This window comes from Lithobates pipiens, unplaced genomic scaffold (assembly GCF_037356315.1).
Source record: "Lithobates pipiens isolate NorthernLeopardFrog02 unplaced genomic scaffold, aLitPip1_a1.2 Scaffold_18, whole genome shotgun sequence".
NCBI lineage: Eukaryota > Metazoa > Chordata > Amphibia > Anura > Ranidae > Lithobates > Lithobates pipiens.
The window spans coordinates 188,238,520-188,260,277 of record NW_027507758.1 but is presented as its reverse complement, the minus strand read 5'-3'; the positions used below and the strand labels follow the sequence as shown (position 1 = coordinate 188,260,277).

The 21,758-nt window shown below is 41.5% G+C and overlaps 1 protein-coding gene across 3 annotated transcripts in view; it reads left to right on the top strand.

The window, feature by feature from the left end:
- Positions 1-7,763, top strand: part of HEATR5B (HEAT repeat containing 5B) — a 139,137-nt gene extending 131,374 nt beyond the window's left edge. For all 3 annotated transcript variants that reach the window (XM_077486447.1, XM_077486445.1, XM_077486446.1), the window contains exons 35-36: positions 2,771-2,984; positions 5,519-7,763. In XM_077486447.1, the coding sequence (XP_077342573.1) occupies positions 2,771-2,984; positions 5,519-5,823 (519 nt within the window). In that variant the 3' untranslated portion in view covers positions 5,824-7,763. The remainder of the gene's footprint in view (positions 1-2,770; positions 2,985-5,518) is intronic.
- The last annotated feature ends 13,995 nt before the right edge of the window (positions 7,764-21,758 follow it).

The following is a 21,758-nucleotide window of genomic DNA, read 5'->3' as shown; positions in this document are numbered from 1 at the left end:
GAGAGGGGAATCATATCCTAACTTGGGCAGAAAACAATGCACCTTGCCTGTCTGCAGTCTTCATTCCAGGAATAGAGAATTGGCAGACAGACTACTTGAGTCGCTAGCAGTTGTTCCCGAGAGAATGGTCTCTTCACCCTGATATCTTCCTGACAATATGTCAAAGATGGGGGATTCTGGAACGTAGATTTGTTTGCGCCCAGGTTCAACAAAAAGATTGACAATTTTGTGTTGAGAACAAAAGATCTGCTAGCACGCGGAACAGATTCCTTGGTGGAATCCGTTTTCATTGAGTTGGCTGCTCTTTCTTGTAAAGAGCCATATTTAATTATTCACAAGGATAAGGTAGTATTGCATCCTCATCCTAACTTTCTACCAAAGATAGTGTCAAGCTTTCATTTAAACATTTTTCTTCCTTTTTTTTTTTTCAGAACCCGGTTCTACGGAAGGAACGTCACTTTATTCTCCTTGATGTGGTGAGAGCAGTCAAAGTCTACTTGAAGGCGACTGCTCAGATTCGAAAAACTGATGTCTTTTTTTTTTTGTATTTCCTAAAGGTCCTAACAGAGGAGAGGCCGCATCGAATTCTACTATTTCCAAATGGATTTGACAAGTAATTGTTCAAGCTTATGGATTAAAGAGGAAGATTCCACCTTTTCAAATCAAAGCGCACTCCACAAGGGCTGTTAGTGCTCCGTGGGCAGTGCATCACCAAGCCTCCATGGCTCAAATCTGCAAGGCCGCAACGTGGTCTTCAGTCCATAAATTTACCAGATTCTATCAGGTAGACGTAAAAATTCATGAGGGATATCGCCTTTGGGCACAGTGTGCTACAGGCTGCAGTATAAGTCCTCTAATCTCATGGTGCTCTAATTTTGTTGTGTCTCCCTCCCTTCAGTTGGCATTGCTCTGGAATATCCCACATAGTAATTACTATGGCTCTGTGTCCCGTGATGTACGATTAAGAAAATAGGATTTTTGTAACAGCTTACCTATAAAAATCCTTTTCTTTGAAGTACATCACGGGACACTTCTTTGTGTTGCTTTGTTACAAAACCTGAGGTACTCCCAGTAGTGGGGAGGGGTTATATAGGGAGTGGACTTCCTGTCTTAGGATGTGCCGGTGTCCATCACATGAAGGTGGCCTATAACCCACATAGTAATTACTATGGCGCTGTGTCCCATGATGTGCTTCAAAGAAAAGGATTTTACAGGTAAGCTGTTATAAAAATCCTATGATCTCTTCACTGTCTTTATTTAAGCTTAGCAGATCAGGTTCCTGCCTTTCCTGTCAAACTCACTACACTAGATCTGTGAGTGCCTCTTGGAATTATTGGCATCTGGCAACTGTTTAACAGATTTGCAAAGCTGCCACCTGGTCTCCGTTCAGACTTTACGTTTTAACGCGTGAATGTTCAGGCCTCACTTGATGCCAGTTTTGGACATAATGTCCTTCAGACAGCTCTTTAAGCTGCAGGGAACCCCTAAGCCCCATACACACTATCAGTTTTTCTGCTGAGTTTTTCCTTCAGATTTACCAAAACCATATAATATGAGGTCAAACCTTAGGAGTTTCAATTTGTATGCAATTAAGCAGGCCCTTCCACTACATAGTTTTGATAAACCTGAAGACAAAAGTCAGCAGAAAATCTGATAGTGTGTATGGGGCTCTAGTTTCATTGTTTTTTGTATGTGGGCCTGTGTTTTTGTTACTGTTGCCCAGCCCTCAGTTGGACTTCTTTTAGATCCTCAAAACAGACTCCTCAGTTTGCAATCTTACACTTAATAATGCTTTTATACTGAGGAGTGCTGGGAGTGGGAGAGTTAATCCAGGATGGTCACTTTTTTTGTGTCAGTGTCCAAATCTTCCTGTTGGTGGCTGTATAACCCAATCCTATGGCCCTCAATTAGCTTTAATACGAAACAGGTAAAGAAATAAAGGGTATTAATGTAGGTCAAATTGTTCATGTTGTAAAAACTAATGGGGGGAAAAAGGGGTTTGTTTTTTGTTTGCTTTCTCTCTCTAGTAAAGGTTGCTTTAACATGTTATGTTTAGATTAAAAGTCACCCCTTTTGATGTGCACAAGAATGAAACCAATGTAATAATACATTGAGCATCATATTTCTTAGTAACCCTTGCAAACCTGGTGAGGCAAAGCAATTGCTGGTGCTAGTGGCAGGAGAGCTGCGGTGAGTGAAGAGAACAAGGGCAAAGATAATACACCCTTGCAAAGTTTTTGAGGCTTTTGGGGCATTTCTTTCACATCCAAGGTCCAGAACTGGTTAATATTGCTCTGTCTTCTGAATGCTGCTTTTTTGAGATGTGTAACAGGAGAACTTTTACATTTCACTGTCTTGACACTTGAATAAAAAGGGCTATTTTCTAAAATAGTCCTCTCTGTTGGTCAATTTGAATGGAATTGAAAATTACCCTGCCAGGAGGGTAAGGTCACTGCACAGGGCTGAATACAATACATTTTTATAGAAGAGAAGTGTCCATACAGCTTTTCTTTTGTAAATGTTTCCATTTAGTATAGTGTAGTATATACTTTTATAGTATGCTATTAAAAAAAATACCCTTTTACAGGATGGGGACGTTTTTAAAAACAGCAGTTGGATTATGTGACTACTTTAATTTCAAATAGTGCTTGATGGATCCCTGTAAGGCTTTTCAATCTTTGTATCAAATGATTATAAAATTGAGAACCTTTTTTTTTATGGCCTCAGTATCCATTAAAAACTGATAATTTATCATGTTTTTATTTTACAGGTGCAAGCAAAATGTTACCAGCTTATATTGTCAGTGTTCCAGCACTCCAATCGAGCGCTCTCCACTCCTTATATTCATGCACTTGCACCCATCATGGTAGAAAATCTAAAGGCTGTTGCAAGAAAAAGACCAAGTAACAGCACAGAGTTGCTGGCAGTGCAGGAAGGAATTAAAGTATTAGAAACTGTAGTTGCTTTGGGAGAAGAAAAAAATAGTAAGTACACTGTTTTTCTTTTTTTATGTTTGCTATTTACTTGGCATCAAGAAATATTTTAGTATGCCACCAAAGCTGTAAGATGGCTTATAGTTACTTTCTGTTTGCATGTACAGTAAATGTAAAAAGTAATGTAAAAAGTGTGTGAGCACAGAAAGAGCAAGAAAAACCTGATGCTTCTAATAATCACTACTTTCCTTTAAAAAATAATAATAATGTGTGTGTATATATGTGTATATATGTGTGTATATATATATATATATATATATATATATAGTGTGTGTATATATGTGTGTGTATATATATATATATATATAGTGTGTGTGTGTGTGTGTGTGTGTATATATATATATATATATATATATATATATATATATATATATATATATATATAATATATACTTTTTTTTTTCTAAAAATGATTTTTTTTTTTTTTTTTCCAAAACCAAAATAAATACGTTTCAGAAATTATGTAATAAAATAGACTGACACACAGAAAACGTATTGAATACGCTAACTGAAATTCATTAAATACTTTGTAAAAAATCTTTTATTGGCAGTGACAGTTTCAAGACGCCTCCTGTATGGGGAAACTACTCGCATGCATTCCTTAGATGTGATTTTGGCCCATACTTACACACACAGTCTTCAAATCTTGAAGGTTCCATGAGCCTCTTCTATGAACTCTGATCTTTAGTTGTTTCCATAGATTTTCTATTAGATTCAAGTCAGATGATTGGCTGGGACATTCTAGCAGATTTATTTTCTTTCTTTAAAACCATATTGCGTTTCCTTGACTTTGGGATATCAATGTTTTGCTGAAATGTCTTGTTTCATCTTCATCATCCCGGTAGCAGCAGATTTTTATCAAGAATGTCTTGGTACATTTTTCCAATCATCCTTCCTTCAATGATATGAAGTTTTCCAGTACCATATGCTGAAAAACAGCCCTATACCATGGTGCACCCACCTCCAAACTTCATTATTGGTATGGTGTTTTTGGGGTGATGTGCAAATTTTACTTGCAAACATGGTGTGTATTATGGCATCCAAAGAGTTTAAATTTGGTCTCATCTGACCAGACTATTTTCTGTCAGAATTTCACAGGCTTGTCTAAATGTTGTCCAGCAAACTTTAAATGAGCTTCAACATGCTTTTTCTTCAGCAGTGAAGTGTTGCGTGCCATTCCAGTTTAGTGTTACAAGGTGTCAGGTGTGAATGGGGAGCAGGTGTGTTAAATTTGATGTTATCACTCTCTCACTCTCTTATACTGGTAACTGGAAGTTCAACATGGCACCTCATGGCAAAGAACTTTCTGAGGATCTAAAAAAAAAAAATTGTTGCTCTACATAAAAATGGCCTAGTCTATAAGAATATTGCCAAGACCCTGAAACTGAGCTGCAGCGCGGTGGCCAAGACTATACAGTGGTTTAACAGGACAGGTTCCATTCAGAACAGGCCTCGTCATGGTTGACCAAAGGAGTTGAGTGCATGTGCTCAGCATCCTATCCAGAGGTTATCTTTGGAAAATAAACATATGAGTGCTACAAGCATTGTTGCAGAGGTTGAAGGGGTGGGAGGGCTGTCAGGATGTCAGTGCTCAGACCATACTCCGCACACTGCATCAAATTGGTCTGCATGGCTGTTGCCCCAGAAGGAAGCCTCTTCTAAAGATGATGCTCAAGAAAGCCCGCAAACAGTTTGCTGAAGGCAAGCAGACTAAGGACATGGATTACTGGAATCATGTCCTGTGGTCTGAGACCAAGATTAACTTATTTGGTTCAGATGGTGTCAAGCGTGTAAGGTGGCAACCAGGTGAGGAGTACAAAGACAAGTGTGTCTTGCCTACAGTCAAGCATGGTGGTGGCTGTGTCATGGTCTGGGACTGCATGTGTTGCCAGCACAGGGGAGCTACAGTTCATTGAGGGAACCATGAATGCCAACATGTACTGTGACATACTGAAACAGAGCATGATCCCTCTCCCTTCAGAGACTGGGCCGCCTAACGATCCCAAACACACCACCAAGATGACCACTGCCTTGCTAAATAAGCTGAGGGTAAATGTGATGGACTGGCCAAGCATGTTTCCAGACCTAAACCCTATTGATCATCTGTGGGGCATCCTCAAACGGAAGGTGAAGGAATGCAAGATCTCTAGCAGCCACCAGCTCCGTGATGCCATGGAGGAGTGGAAGAGGACTCCAGTGAAGCTGGTGAACTCCATGCCCAATAAGGTTAAGGCAGTGCTGGGAAATAAGGGTGGCCACACAAAATATTGACAATTTGGGCCCAATTTAGACATTTTCACTTGGAGATGGTAATCACTTTTGTTGCCAGCGTTTTAGACATGAATGGCTGTGAGTTATTTTGAGGGGACAGCGAATTTACGCTGTTATACAAGCTGTACACTCACTACTTTACATTGTACAAATAAAAAAATGATGATAATGATATGGGCATGTGTTTTTTAGATATTATAGGTAGAATAACTTTTCTACAGTTACATTTTTAACATATTTTTTTTTCTCCACAGGAGTCCAGCTTCTTGCTCTGCTGGTTCCAACATTGATTTCTTATTTGCTGGATGTCAATGCTTTCAGCTCGGCATCACCCTCCTCAAAGGATCTTCATGAGTTTGCACTGCAGAACTTGATGCGTATTGGTCCTCTTTATCCTCATGCATTTAAAACTGTTATGGGAGCTGCTCCAGAGTTGAAAGCATGCTTAGAAACTGCCATTAGAGCTAATCAGGCCAGCAAGGCTAAAGCTGCCTCTCGACAGCCTGCTCCTACCATACAAAGTGCACCCACCATCAAACTCAAGACTAATTTCTTCTAACTGCAGAGAAGCTCAGCAGTTGGCTTTCCTGAAAGTCCCGCTGACTTTATTCTGAAACACATTCTGATGGACTTTTTACAAGGAACTCTTCTAGCATTGAAAACATTAACAATAGTTTATCTATGGGGAAAACGGTTTTCTTTATGTGTATTTCATGCTTTCTATAGCACCTTTTTGTTTTTAAACTTTTACATCCACAACCATTCCCTTTCATTTGCACCTTGTCAAAATTCTGACCTCTGTCCCAAAATACTTATGACCATCATTTTACTTGTGAGTAATTTTTATGCAACAAAAAAAAAAAAAAAAAAAGCTTATGTTTTTAATTAAATTGGCTCTATCAGCATTTTTGAATATATATTTATAAATAAAATCCTGTTAATGTTTAAAGAACAGGTAATCACCCAACCACATAGGTTTAGTTAGCAAGTCATAGAACATGTATCATGAATACAGCTGTCACGGAACTATTTGTATTACAGTCCGACTAAACCACAAATGACAGCCTCCGCAAGAGGATTAGAAGGAAAATTCAGCAGGAGCTAGAGAGCATAAAAGAGAAGAGAGGTGCCTCTGAGTGTAGCAATATGGTTACGTTTAATGAAGGTAACGCCTTTAGCAACTTACATGGTTGATGATTAAAAGGGGCACATCTAAGTATGCAGGCATCTGGGGTAAAGCTGTCCACATAGACCATATTTTGCACCATCCTCCACGGCTCTCACCACTGTCAGTCTGCTAGTGTGACCAGGAAGACTACCCTGCAGTAGAGCAATCTGAAAGCAAGTGTTGAAGAGCTCGTGGAGCGCAGCGTGGAAGGAATGACGTCGATGGCGGTACAGAGGATGGTCTACCCCGGATGCCTGCATACTTAGACATGCCTGTTTTAGTCATCAACCATGTAAGTTGCTAAATGTACCTTCATTAAATGTAACTTTATTGCTACGGCACCTCTCGTCTTTTATACCCAGTTGTGACGTGACACTACTTGTATATCAAGACATCGCTTGTATGTCAAGTAGAAATTTATCAAAAAATTTTGCTTTTCTTGCAAAACGCTATCAAACCAAGGTTTTACTGTACTTGCAAACAAAATTTTTCAAGCCGTTGAATGTACAAAAATCTACGAGTGTATTCCTAACTTTTGCTGGAAGCAAGTGGAATGTACAGCTTAAAGGATACTTTACATTAGGATTAGACAAAATAATGTAGATGTTCTGTACAGCAGGCACAGACTGCCTACAGAGACCTCCCAACTCCTTTGTCTGTCATCAAATAATACAGAAGTCGGAAAACTGACTTTCAGCATTATTAAGAGTAAAAATTGCACAAATATATGATCTCCCTGAAACACTAGGGTATAGCCTGAACTTATTTTGCACTTAGACTATTCTCTGAATATTTAATATAACACAATGAAATGTATCTGTCACTTTTTTCAAAGGTAAAATATTATGGATTCGTCACCAACATTTGTTTCTACTGTTTGCTTTCTGATTATTTATATATATATATATATATATATATATATATATATATATATATATATATATATATATATATATATATATATATATATATATATATACATACATATATACATATATACATACATACATACATACATACATACATACATACATACATACATTGAATATAGGAAGTACCATTTCCGGTTTTAACATACTTTATGAATGTGTGTTTTCACTTATTGGGTAACCATGAATTTGTGTTGTACTGGTTGTAAATATTTAAAGTAGATTTTATTGTTACATTCATCTGTCTAATCAGTTGTAGATATTCAGCCTCTGTACATTCTCGGCATGTTTACAAACACCTTATGGTACAAGAAAATGATTGAAAAGAGTAACATACATTCAAATTTAATCCTGAATCATTTGTTGATTTTCAGCTCAAATCAATAAACTTGTATACATTGATGTGTAGTAAAATATAAAGTTTTTAACACTTACAAGTAGATTTTGTTTCAAACAATTCAAAAGCCTACACAAGCACACAAAATATATGTGGGCTGTGCAAGGTGGCATTGAGGAGTCCACTACAAGATCCCTACTGTTCGTGTAGGCTTTTTAATTTTCCTTTAGGCTTCTTTTACATAGGCTTGTGGATGAGGTCTGCATGTCAATTTTTCAGGTGGACCTGATGGGAAGTTTGTGTTCATTTTATACTATACTACCTTTGAGTCTGTTTAGGTCTGTTTTGAACCTAAATATGAAGGATCAGAGGTAGCATGATGTAAACAGACACAAGTCCGTTTACGTCTGACTGATCATAGAGCCATCATGAGTCTGCCTCTGCTGTCAAAATGCAGACACAAGGTGAACAGACATGGATGTCAGAAAACGTATATTCCTCTTCTGTTCATTGGCAGACACAGCACTTCTGAATCTTGACCATAGGGTCATATCGCCACCTAAAGGAGTAGGACACTGGGCAGAAAAACAAAGCACCACCTATGGGCAGTCCTAGCTTGTATAAAACCCCCTTCCTGCTATAGGCAAGACTGTTTGCCACAAAGCAGTATCAGTCGGAAGTATAAACTCCAATAGAGGAGTGGGCGCTGTGTCCATCAATGAACTCAGAGAAAGGGATTTTACGGTGAGTAACAAAAAATCCTGTTTTGTCCCGTTCAGCTCCAATTAAGCAGGGGCCCTGCTTACTGATTCCCTGTTGAAAGAAGTGGGCAAAGCCATTGTGAAAGGGGCCTTAACTTAAGAATTTTGCTTGCATCAAGGGAAGAGCTGTAATTGCATGAAATATTGTGTATTCCTGCACACTTATATTGAGAAATTGTCTACAATTTCCCTGCGACAATAAGGAAAAAACAAAACTTCTCCAATATGACACCGTGTATACTTAAAAATTAAATTTACATAGACAATAATTTAACTTTTCTGCCTTATGCCAGCCATACAGGCATCAATTTTTCATGCTGTTGCCTATTTGATTTGATTGAATGTCTAAATCAATCACTCGATGCAACACAAACAAAAGTTTGCCAGCATTATTTTGCTTGCTTTTAATGCTTAGATTTTACTGGAAAAAAGGAAACAAATCAGAAGATGTACAAATCCGAAGACATAGCACACAATTGGCTTCAATAGTTTGAGTTTCCAGTGTTCATCCAGTTGCTTTTATGTTTTGTTTAGTCCTTCAAAGGTGACTGAAAGCATCTAAGGTGGTAATAAAAAATGTCAGTAACTGTTTGACTTAGGGACCGTTGTACTGTGAAATGCCTGAATCGAGAAAAGTGGAGTTTATGTCCAGGCTGTTGACAAATGTACCCAGTTTTGTGCTCATATCTGTAATTCATATAAGCATGTGATACACAAACCCCTTTGGAAGCATAGATTTGTATATTGAGACCTTACAAGGAAACTTGCAACTTTCTTCTATAACTTCCAAGCATGACTATGACTGACTTAGGATATGATAATAAGTTCAGTAAAGTATATTGTAAAGGTACACTGTAGTCAGAATTGAAAGCAAAAACCTTTGGTGTTTACACAGAATCCTTGCCGAGTAGTTATGTCCAGTCTTTAACCACTTCAGCCCGGGAATATTTTACTCCCTGACCTGAGCACTTTTTGCGATTCAGCACTGACAATTGTGTGGTAGTGTGACGTGGCACCCAAACAAAATTGACGTCCTTTTTTTTTCCCCCACAAATAGAGCTTTCTTTTGGTGGTATTTGATCACGTCTGCGGTTTTTTTATTTTTTGCCCTATAAACAAAAAAAGAGCGACAATTTAGAAAAAACACAATATTTTTTACTTTTTGCTAGAATATCCCCCAAAAACATATAAAAAATGTTTTTCCTCAGTTTAGGCTGATATGTATTCTACGTATTTTTGTTAAAAAAAAAGAATACGCGTTTGATTTGCGCAAAAGTTATAGCATCTACAAAATAGGGGATAGTTTTTATGGCATTTTTTTTTCTAGTAATGGTGATGATCTGCGATTACTTTTATTTATTTTTGACAGGGAAGGGGTTAACCACTAGGGGGGCAATCAAGGGGTTAATTGTGTTTCCTCTCTCTGTCCAAACTGACGGGGGGAGGGGACTGTCAGATCTCTGCTCATAGTATGAACAGACAATCAGTCTCTTCTCCCCTCAGAGAACTGCGTGGCTGGTTAGCAAGTGGTTAAGCTGACCATGCACATTACAATCTGTACAATCTCTTTTAGATTTAAAAACAAAAATGTAAAGCAAGGGTCTGCCGGGCTGGATAAAAAATGTTTGGATAGATTAAGTAGGCCTTTAGATAACAGTTTTGGTAGCTCTAACGTTTATTGTACAGAGATTATATCGTCGTATTGTAATGTGTATGGTGAGCATTAAGTCCTGTACACACCGGCTGAATGTCGGAAACAACGGTCGTTTAAGGAAAAAAAAAAAGCCAGACATTCGGCCTGTGTGTATGTTGGTCTGTCCTGCAGAAGCCGGCCGGCTTCTGTAGGACCTGCATGCTGGAAAACCAGCAGCAGCCGGTCGACTCCCGATCAGTGCTCTCAGCCAATGGAAAGAAGCACTTATCAGGGTGTTCTGGTGGGGGCATCCCACTGTCAGAGCACAACAGCTCAGTGGGGGGGGTATCGTTGTACTCAGCGCCTAGAGGCGATTCAGTTCGCATTGTGCGCTATACAAGTATTTCATTCATTTATTCACTAACATTGCATGGTTAGTACAACAGCTCTGACTGGAGCTGTCAGATTTATTCATGCAGGTTTGTACCCAGTAATAGGCTGACTGTACACTATACAGTTTGGTTGTACAATCTCCTTTTAGATTTACCAAAAACTGTAAATATAATGTAATAGAAGGGCCTGTGCAGTTAGATAAAAAAAAGATTGGCTTGTATACTATAGATTTGTCCTCAAATTACATTGTTTTAGTAAATTAAAATAAGATGGGGCACAGATTGTACAGTCAGATTTTAGTGTAATGGCTGTCCTAAGACATTTGACACAGCCATCAATCTAATTTAAACTTCTAATGAGATCTTGTAGTTGCGAGAAAAAAGGGAAGTGGTTGAGTGTTTGAGGGTTGCAAATGGTTGGTGGACCTTTCTGAGCGTAATGTGTTTGGAGATGGATGTGGGGGGTGTCGGTGGTTGAGGATAGCTGAGTGGATGGTTTGCAGGCAGTGGGAGGGTGTCAATTTGAGCTGTCAGTAGTTGGGGATAGGTGGGCAGGTTTCAGTCTGGGGTGTCAGTCTTTGTTGTCAGTGGGGGTAGGTGGGATACATGATTTTACTGGTATTTCGGCCTACCACAGTCAAGTCACATTGACAGATATGGGTGGTAGATTACTAGATGTAACCTATACGTATACTAATGGAATTACTGTTTGGTGCAGCTTCATACACATTGATGGACAACATTTTTATCTTAGTGTTAATGAAAGTAAAAGTGCCTGGTGTCAAAGTTCAGTAGGAATAATGAATGATCCTTTCATCGGTGTGGGGTACAAATGATCCTTTGGCCTGTGATCAGTATTAACAATTAATCACTTTCAACAATGGTCAGCAGGGGAAACAAATGCTTCATCAGTGGTTAGTAGGAATAATAAAAGATCCTGTCCTCCTTGGTCACCAGAAGTAATGCCTCTGTGTTAGTGGTCAGTAGGAGTAATAAATGCTTCAGAATAAATGGTCCTAGAGACTAATAAATTATCGGTATTCAGTGGGAGTAATAAATGCCCCAGCAGTGACCAGTAGAAGCAATGGTGCCCCATTATTGCTGTTCAGGATATAGTGGCCCATCATGGGAGGAGTGTAGCGCCATCATTGGGAAAAATGTAGCTCTATCATTGATCGTAAGTGGGAGAAATGTAGCCCCATCATTGGTGGCGAAGGGGAGGTATGTAGCCTCATCTTTGGTTGTTAGTGTCAGAAATGTAGCCCCATCACTTTTGGTTAAAGCGCCATTCCATTACTGGTTGTCAGTGGGAGAAATGAAGCCCCAACATCGGTGTTCAGTGGGAAGAATGTAGCCCCCTCTTTGCTGTTGAATGGGAGGAATGTAGCCCTATCCTTGGTGGTGAGGGGGAGGAATCTGCTGGCCTAAACTTTGTGTAACATGCCAGAGCTCACACAAGATTTAGGCTGGGTTCACACTGGAGAATGCAACGGCTCATAGCAGGAGTCTGGTGCGTCCCCATTCACCGTTTCAGGTTCTGATTTCAGCCTGAATTTTAGGCTGAATTCAGACCTGAAACGGACCAAAAGACACACAGGACTCCTGTGCAATTCTCACTGGAGCCGCATCGGAGATGCATGAACCGGCTCCATAGAGAACCGGTCACAATCTACCTCTATGCGAATTGGATGTGGGTTAACATCCGTATCCAATTTGCAATAGTGTGAACCCAAACTTAAACTATGGGACAAATGGAGCAGTAGCGGGAAGGACGTATCCATGAAAAGGGAGAAGGGTGTGAGAACCTGTCATTTTGCCACGAATGAGAAAAGCACAGGTTCTCTCAGAAATTGATTAGGTTGCAGTCACATCATTTAATTTTTTTCAGCATATTTTCATACCCACTCAACATTATACACACACTGGTGAATGTCATATAATATGGCATAGAGTGCAATAACAAAACTACTGCATACAAGTATTAGTGAGTAGTGAAGAATAACCTCATACGTCGCTGGTTTGGAAGGGTGATATCTTGGTCATCGCTGCAGCTGACTGAGATATCATTTTTTTTTTCACCTGCCAGTTCAGAAGATGATTGGACCACATGTGAGATATCTCTGCAAACATTCTGGTGAGAGCAATAATTCTAGCACCAGACCACCTTTGCAATTCTAAGCTGGAAACTGTTAAGGCCATAAAAATGTCGCTTATAGAGATTTTTAAATACAGTAGTTTGGCCCAGTTCCACGACCATGTGCAATTTTAAAGCGTGACATGTTGGGTATCTATTTACTTGGTGTAACATCATATTTTATATTTTACCAAACAATTTGGTATTGTGTTTTTGTGCATTACAATTCATGTATTTTTTGCCAAAAACTTGGGTATTAAAAACTGCTGTGCAAATACCAAATGACATAATTATTATAATTATTAATTAATATTTTGTTCTCTAGTCAAGGGCCTCTTATATATAATTTTGTGGGTTCTAAGTAATTTTCGAATGGGAAAAAAAGCGGATTTTTACACAAGTGTAACAATAGGCCTGGGGCTCAGGTGGTTAACCATTCGTTGCACGTAAATAATCATATTTTTTAGACATTGAATGCAATAAATAGGGTTCAAGCAACAATCAATATCACAGAAAATTATCAGATCTGTTGGAAAACCCCATCAGATATGAATAATGGGAACTTTAAGTTTTGAATGGAACTTTAAAGAATAATTCTAGGCATCAGTGTGTTTTACATGGTTATATTGATCCAGCTTAGACTAATATAACTATGTATATGACATACCTGGCCGATGCCCCTGGTAACCACTGGAGTAGTGATGTCTATTTCTGTGATTTTCAGCTTTATCTGTCAGGTATGTCCTATATTTACGCTGGTCAAGCTGGGAACATTTTCCTTTACCTTCTGTGTGGTCCTTGAAAAAGGTAATGAGCGTAAAAAAATTAACAATTAGTACAATGGGCACATTGATGACCATAAAACCGCTTTTATTGCAGGTGCCATCAGGGGGCGCAGTAGACCTGTGATTTCCCCACAAAGAAAACTTACCATAGTACAAAAATGTAACATTTTGTCAAACTGTCCACTTGTATCAGACCACATGAAATGGACTAGGACTACAGAACACCTTCTCCTTTACAGGTGTTCTGTAATTCTCAGAGGTTAGTAGTAAACTTTTTTTTTTATCTGAAATACGCTCTCCTTATGTTGTACAGTAGTGTAATTTAATTATCTCCTGGGATGAGGCTGCCACAGAGGAAGAGGATTGGATGAAGCATCTCTTCCTCTCGCTATGAAATGACAGCTTTCAAACAGAGGGTGATTTAGGTGATGCCTGCTGGTTACATAGTAAAGATGCCCGGCAGTTGTAGGGTTCATTTGAGTGGCCAGCTTGGCTTCTTCCCTGGAGAAGTCGCAATCACTTTATTTAAAGCTGCAATAAACTTTTTTTATTTTATTTTTTTTTTTATTAAAGGAGCCCCCCTAGGTAGTTTATGCCATAATTTTAGGGTGACCAGATGCATCCATCCATCCATCCATCCATCCAGTAAATCTGTCCTGACTCCTGGGGAAGGAGCTAGTGCCCGACCAAGTTCCAGCACTGCGCTCCACTCAATGGGCTTCCCTCAACCCAGTGAGGATTCCTTTCGGCTGCGCCTCTCTCTGCCTTCAGATCTCCCACGCCTCTCACATCCCCCGCCGCCACGATGCTTGCCTTTGCGGTCATTAGGTTGCGTGTCCTAGCAACCAATGACTCTGTTTGCTGTTCACGCTGCATAGTGGGAGGTAAATAGCCCTAGAGCGGCTCCACATCCCAGCTCCGCTCTCGCATATCAGTGCTGCCTATTAGTGCCCATTATTGCCACCTATCAGTGCAGTCTATTAGTGCCCATCATTTCTGCATATCAGTGCAGTCTATCAGTGCCTATCATTGCCACATATCCATGCAGTCTATTAGTGCCTATCATTGCCACATATCAGTGCAGTCTATCAGTGCCCATCATTGCTGCATATCAGTGCAGTCTATGAGTGCCCATCATTGCTGCATATCAGTGCAGCCTTATCAGTGAACCAAAATTCTTTGGTGAGAATAAAATACAAAATATGCATTCAAAAGTTTTTTTCTCTATCTTATCTTCTTAACATTTGGTAGTCCTATCCCAAAAAATTGTAAGAAGTACCTTTTTTTTTTTATCTCATGGACAGAATGTGAGAAATAATGTATATATCATACAATCATTCCATAAACATACATATATAATTTGAGGAAAATACTGTATGCCTATAAAATAGTTTACCGTTTGCCACAAAAAAAATATGTTCCTGGATTTCATTTTAAAAATCTGGTCACCTTACATAATGTGGTATACACCACAAATTAGCACATTATGACAGACTTGCCTATCAAAAGAAGTCCTCTAACGCTGAGCTGTCACTGGTCACAGACACTTGCATCTTCTCCGGTCTTCCTTCTGGGTTCACTCTCTCTGGCCGCTTTGATGCCACTCTTGCGCACGTATATAGGAGTCACAGTAGCATGTGTGGCTCAGTGTACAGAAAAGTCAGAAGATTTTTCATCTGAATGCATTCTATGCATTCAGATAAAAAACCTGTGTGTGGCAGCCCCGCTCAGTTACCCCTAATATTTACTTGAGCCCCATCTCTATCCAGCGATGTCCACAAGTCCCTTGACCGTCTGGGACACTCCTCCTGATTGGCTGAGACACAGCAGAGGCGCCATTGGCTCCCGCTGCTGTCAAAGTCAGTTAGCCAATCACGGGAGAGAGGGGTCGGGCCTGAACTAGGGCTCCGTGTCTGAATAAACATACGGAGCTATGACTTTGCTCAGATGCCCCCATAGCTGCTTGCTGTGGGGGCACTCGACAGGAGAGGAGGGGCCAGGAGCACCAAAGAGGGACCCGAGAAGAGGTGCAAAACCACTATTCAGAACAGGTAAATATAACATGTTTGTTATTTCTTTAATCGTACATCACAGGACACAGAGTCATAGAGTAATTACTATGTGAGTTATAGTCCAGCTTCAGGTGCTGGACACTGGCACATCCTATATAGGAAGTTGCCTCCCTATATAACCCCTCCCATACCAGGAGTATCTTAGTTTTTTCGCCAGTGTCTCAGGTGTTGGTCACAAGTGAAGTTGTGCTAAAGGCCAAATTGAATGGTGCCCTGGCCTCCTATCCGAAGAAACAAGGTTTTGCTTGTAAACGCTTCTCTTTTTCGAGAGCTGGACCCCGGGATCCAGTACTTTTGGTGTTCAGGCCATAAAGATTTACTGGCGAGATGCTATTACAGGTCAAGGATTTGTGGGTTCCCTGAGGGTCCCCAGTTCCTGAAGGTTTGTTAACGGAACCCACCGTGAAGGGTGAAGATGGGGTCTGTTGGTTTTACCACAGAAACCCCATGCGACGGGAAAGGTAAGTGGAGTTTTCTAAGGAATTTTTTCAATTTATTATGAAATGTCTCCTTTAAAGTAAATGTTGTCATGCCGAAGTGCCACTAATGGGGTCTGTATGGAGCATGTACCTTCTCATGCTTTCCTCAGAGATCGCCCTGTGTTACAGAAGCAGCAGACTTTTTTCCTCTGGCTAGTAGTCAGACCTCCAGTAAGTTTGGGGGGTTTTGCTTCCTCTAGACACCCCCCACCTGGGCTGAACTCTTTCCCTCTTCATGAGGCTGAGTATAAGGCTAGGTTCACACCATAGCGATGCGGGAACGCCACGAATCCGCGGCGTTTTCCCGCATCGCATGCCTCCCGCCGGCAGTTCACACTGCCCTATGCGGACTGCTGGGAGTGTCAATGAAATCTTAATGACACCCCCAGACCAGTCCGCATATCGCAGTGCGATCTGCAAACTCGGACAGGAATCGGATCGCATGGTGTGAACCCCCATGCTATCCGATTCTGCTGCGGACCAAAAAAAGGGTCCTGTGCGAGTTTGCGGCGGGTGCGATGCGAATTCAGCCATACTATCTGTATGGCTGAACTCGCATCGCACAGACAGATCGGATGTGATTTGCACTGCAGTGCGGTGCGAATCACATCCGGGTCTCCCACACGCAGCGGTGTGAACCCAGCCTAAGGGAGAACTGAAAATGATCGACAATGGCATTTTCTTTCACCGCCCCTTCTCGGCGACGGCTTCCAGGTCTCCTCCCTGCCATCCCTCCATCACTCACAAGCTGATCCCGTCGTATTGGAGGCCCATGCTTGCGTGGGAAAACTTTTTTATTGAAAGAGAAAGGAGGGGGCGTGATGCAAGGTGGGGATGGGGTTTAGCACAGCATTGGCATCCTCCAACCCAGCAATGTGTTTTAAGAAAAGAAAAACTCAATTTCTTCTGGCTGCAAAATTGTCAGAAAGATATACGAGCAAAGAGGAGCATGAAAGAGGTTTTGGTGACAGATGCATTTCCTATTTGACACATTTACTATTTGCATCGGGCTGAGCATTAATAGGTCGGCAGTGGCTGAACTATTGCTCAAGCAGTAGATGCGATTTCTTCTGGTAGTACCTCTGCTTTGTGCATCAGGCCAAGCTCTGGAAAGCCTACTCATTTCTACAAATGGCATCCTCCCCTAAGAGGGCGTGGCTGGTCAGAGTGAGCATCAGGGTGATGAAATGTTTGCAACTGTTTTCAACACTGCAGCCCCTGTTTATTTTACTAAAAAGATATTTTTTCCTCAGTCATGATAGGTTTAATAAAAAAAAAGTTTAGCCACTTCAATCGCATCCCAGTGTGGGTCAAAATGCAACAGGTTCTCTTCCATTGCCCAGGATCCTCAACCTGAGGAACTAGCGGCAGGAGAAGACTAATTCCCTCAGGGGGGACCATGGTGAGGCTGATGACTCCTCTTCTGAGGTGTCAAATGCGGGAGAATTAGCGGGTTCAATCTTAAGATTGATGGTGCAATTTCTTGCTGAATGGTCCGCTCCACATTTATATACCCTTAACTAAGTGTTTAGGTTCGCTAAAGCCTCCTTAAGCTGTGCATGCCTTTTCCTATCCATTCATTGTTGGAAAAGCTTTTTGTGTCTGAGAGGATCACCCAGATAAGCATTATTTTCCCTCCTAAAAAGTTTTTACACTTTATCCTTTGGTGGAGGAAATTCACTGAGTAGGGTATACCAGCAATTAATGCTGTTATATCCTCTTTGAATAAGAGTTTGACTTGTCCGGCAGACAATGCTCAAATACTCAGGGATCCAGCGGATAAAAAGTTGGAATTCCTATTAAATTTTTCTCTGGCAGATTGAGTGTTTCAGCCTGTGCTGACAGTAATTGCTTAATCCTTGAGAGACCAGTTTAAACAGGTGTTCAAGGTTATCCTGCTCAGCAGGCCCAGGATCTGGCAGATTTATGTTTGCAATAGTTGCTATGAGAGATTCTATCCCTCAGGCTTTGCGCCCTTCGCTAAGCACCATGCAAAAGCTCCTGGCTAGTCTTCCTTTTGCGGTGAAACAGCTATTTGGGGATAATACATCCAAAAAAATTCTAGTGGAAAAAGTACCCCTTTTGCCATTTAAGAAAAGGAGTAAATGTATTTTCATTTTTTAAATTTTTTTCTTCTGTGCCAGGGGCATCAGCCTCCAGGCAGTCACAACAGTTTCCACTGTCAGGTTCAAAAGGTAATCATCAGGATTAACCCCAGGGACAAAAGAGGCCTTCAGGGAGGAAACCGACAAGATACTGAAGCCTCCTTATGAGGAGGCGCCCCCACTCGCTCAATAGGGGGAATTCTTCTGCAGTTCTCAAGGATCTAGCAGGAAGAGTGTCAAGACCAATGGGGGACTTTTCTCAATAGCTCCAAGATACAAACTGGAGTTCCAAGAGTTCCTGTCTCCTCGTTTTCTCAGATCAAACGTTCCTAAGGATCCAGATAAAAAGAAGTCTTTCTCTCAAGCATTGGACCATCTTTTGGCAAAAAGTGATCATGGTGGCCCCTATGTAAGAGCAGAGGTTGGGGTTTGGTTAAATCCAAATGGACATTCTGGATCTCAAAAATCTAAATTCAATTCCTGATTATAACCACTCTTTTTTTTGCATGGAGTCAATCCAATCAGTTATCTCCATCCTACAAGGAGGAGAACTTCTGTCATCAATTGACATCAAAGATGCATACCTCTATATGCCTATTTTCTCACTCACTAGTAATATATCTACTTTTTAAGGTGCAAAATCATCATTTTCAGTGTGTAGCTCTGCTTTCCGGTCTAGCTACTGCACCTTCAGTGTTTACAAAGGTTCTGGCCCCTCTTCTAGCCATATTAAAGGCCCAAAGTATAACGATCATGGTTTACCTGGAGGATCTGTTCTTGATAAGCCAGTTGGTAGCCCGCTTAGACCAAAGTATGGTCACCACACTACCTGGATTATCTAAGTCGGATTCTCAGCCTAGAAGAAATTTTCTTTAAAGCCAGTGTCCCGTGATGTACTTCAAAAGAAAATGATTTTACAGGTAAGCCGTTATAAAAATCCAATTATTTTTGAGGGAAAAAAAACAAGACTTTACAATTGCTTTAAAGCCTTGTTGACACCATGGTGAAGAGACATTAGCTATTTGCTTACTGGGCACCTTAAAGCGGAGTTCTACCCAAAAGTGGAACTTACGCTCATTGTACCCCCCCTCTCCGTTGCCACACAGGTATGCTTTCCCCACTTCTGGGAGCCTCAGCTGAGGGTATTGACGTCGCGGCTGGGCTCCCTCCTCCTCCCCCTGTCACCGGGCCAGTAGGAGAGAGGAGCGGAGCCTCGCGCATGTGGAGTAGGATTCACAATGGAGGCGGCATGCCCCAGACAGCTGATGGAAACATCAGCTGCGGTGCTGACATCACTGGACTCCAGGACAGGTAAGTGTCCTATTATTTAAAAGTCATCAGCTGCTGGCTTTTAATTTTTGCAGCAGGTGCAGACCTCCGTTTTAAGCCCCTTCCTGCCCAGACCAATGTTCAAATTTCACAAACTGAGCAAACAATGGATATTGTGAAACGTGTCTTCTGATTGGTCGTTACGTCACTTCCTGTCTACGAAGCTTGCGTTCCACGCTGAGGCGCACTTCCGGTTCCAGCCTCTCGGCTCACCAGACGTTGCACAGACCATACACGGCTGCTATTACAGCATCTACAAGGCGGCGAATTTAAAATTAATATCAACAACTACAGAGCCTGCACCGCTACACCACCTCTGATGGGTTTATCAGCAATCAACCATCTTCGTTCCTCCGTGGACAAAAGACCTTGAATACCTCTCCCGTCATTATATAGACATGCCTGACCATTATCAACTTTTGTCAGTAGCCATTTGGCTGTGTGTTTTTCATCATATTAAATGCAATTTTATACATACTGCACTTAGTTTGGCGCACTTCTTTCTTTCTTTGCATTGTATTTTTCCTAGAGAGTGGTGCTTCCACTGGTGCTTTGAATTTGAACTTTTATTGACTACAATAATTTTTTGGACATTATTATATATTTTTTTAATCTCCCCCTTTTCCCCTTCCCTCCCCTTCTTTTTATGAAAAAAATAGATTTTTTACTGTCATTGGTCTTTTACGCCAACTCATCCTTATTTTTGTCTGTACAGTATTGTAGACCGACATAAAGGGGAGTGGCTAGTTGGGAGGAGTGTCACATGGTAAATGATGAGTTCTCCTAAGCTCTAAGGTTGTCCACATCCCAGCGCTCTATATATCATAGGGAGATGTGATACACATTGAATTCCCATAAGGAACATATGAATCACATCTCTCTATGACATATAGAGTGCTGGCATGTGAACAACCTTAGAGCTTAGGAGAACTCATCATTTATCATGTGACACTCCTCCCAACTAGCCACTCCCCTTTATGTCGGTCCACAATACTGTACAGACCTTTCTTGTCATTCTACAAGACTGATGAAGAGGGTTTCCTTCGAAACGCATCAGAAAACTTTAGCACTTGCCCTTGCATGGACATATCTAATCCCTAATTTTAATGTGTATATTTGAAACTAGTGATGGATGAACTTCCGATGGGACGTTTCGCGAACGCGGCCGATAGTTCGCGAACTGGAACGTTCGTGGCGGGCCCCATTGACTTCAATGGGAGGCGAACTTCGCAAACCTACAGGTCAAATTTGCAGCCATAAAATAATTAATAGCTGTGCAAACATAGTCCCACCACATGGCCAATGACATAACACATGTATGAGGTGAATCTGGGATCGACAACTACAAGCATTCTTTTTTTATATGGGAAATTGTTGTGACAATTCAGGACTGTGGAGCGCATGAAGGCAATGGAGGAGAGGGAAGGTCAGGGACCAGGGTAGGCAAAGAAGAGGGTGCAGGAGATGATCACCAGCAGCGTGACATACAGCAATGACACCTGCACCGTGATAGAGTCATCTGACACCAGCACCGTGATAGAGAGCACTGACATTAGCAGCGTGACATAAAGCACTAACACCAGCACCGTGATATACAGCACTGACAGCAGCACCGTGATAGAGAGCACTGACATCAGCAGCGTGACATACAGCAATGACACCTGCACCGTGATAGAGTCATCTGACACCAGCACTGTGATAGAGAGCACTGACATCAGCAGCGTGATATACAGCACTGACAGCAGCACCGTGATAGAGAGGACTGACATCAGCACCGTGATATACAGCACTGACACCTGCACCGTAAGCAGCCCCAGGAGGAAGTCAGCATAGCACAGGGATGGTGGGAGCCCCTCATAATGAGCATAGCACAGGGATGGTGGGAGTCCCTCATAATGAGCATAGCACAGGGATGGTGGGAGCCCCTCATAATATGCACAGCAGAGGTACAGCCCCAGGAGGAAGTCAGCACAGCACAGGGATGGTGGGAGCCCCTCATAATAAGCAGCCCCAGGAGGATGTCAGCATAGCACAGGGATGGTGGGAGCCCCTCATAATAAGCAGCCCCAGGAGGATGTCAGCATAGCACAGAGATGGTGGGAGCCCCTCATAATAAGCAGCCCCGGAGGAAGTCTGCAAAGCACAGGGATGGTGGGAGCCCCTCATAATAAGCAGCCCCAGGAGGAAGTCAGCACAGCACAGGGATGGTGGGAGCCCCTCATAATGAGCATAGCACAGGGATAGTGGGAGCACCTCAAAATATGCACAGCAGAGGTACAGCCCCAGGAGGAAGTCAGCACAGCACAGGGATGGTGGGAGCCCCTCATAATATGCACAGCAGAGGTACAGGAGGATGTCAGCACAGCACAG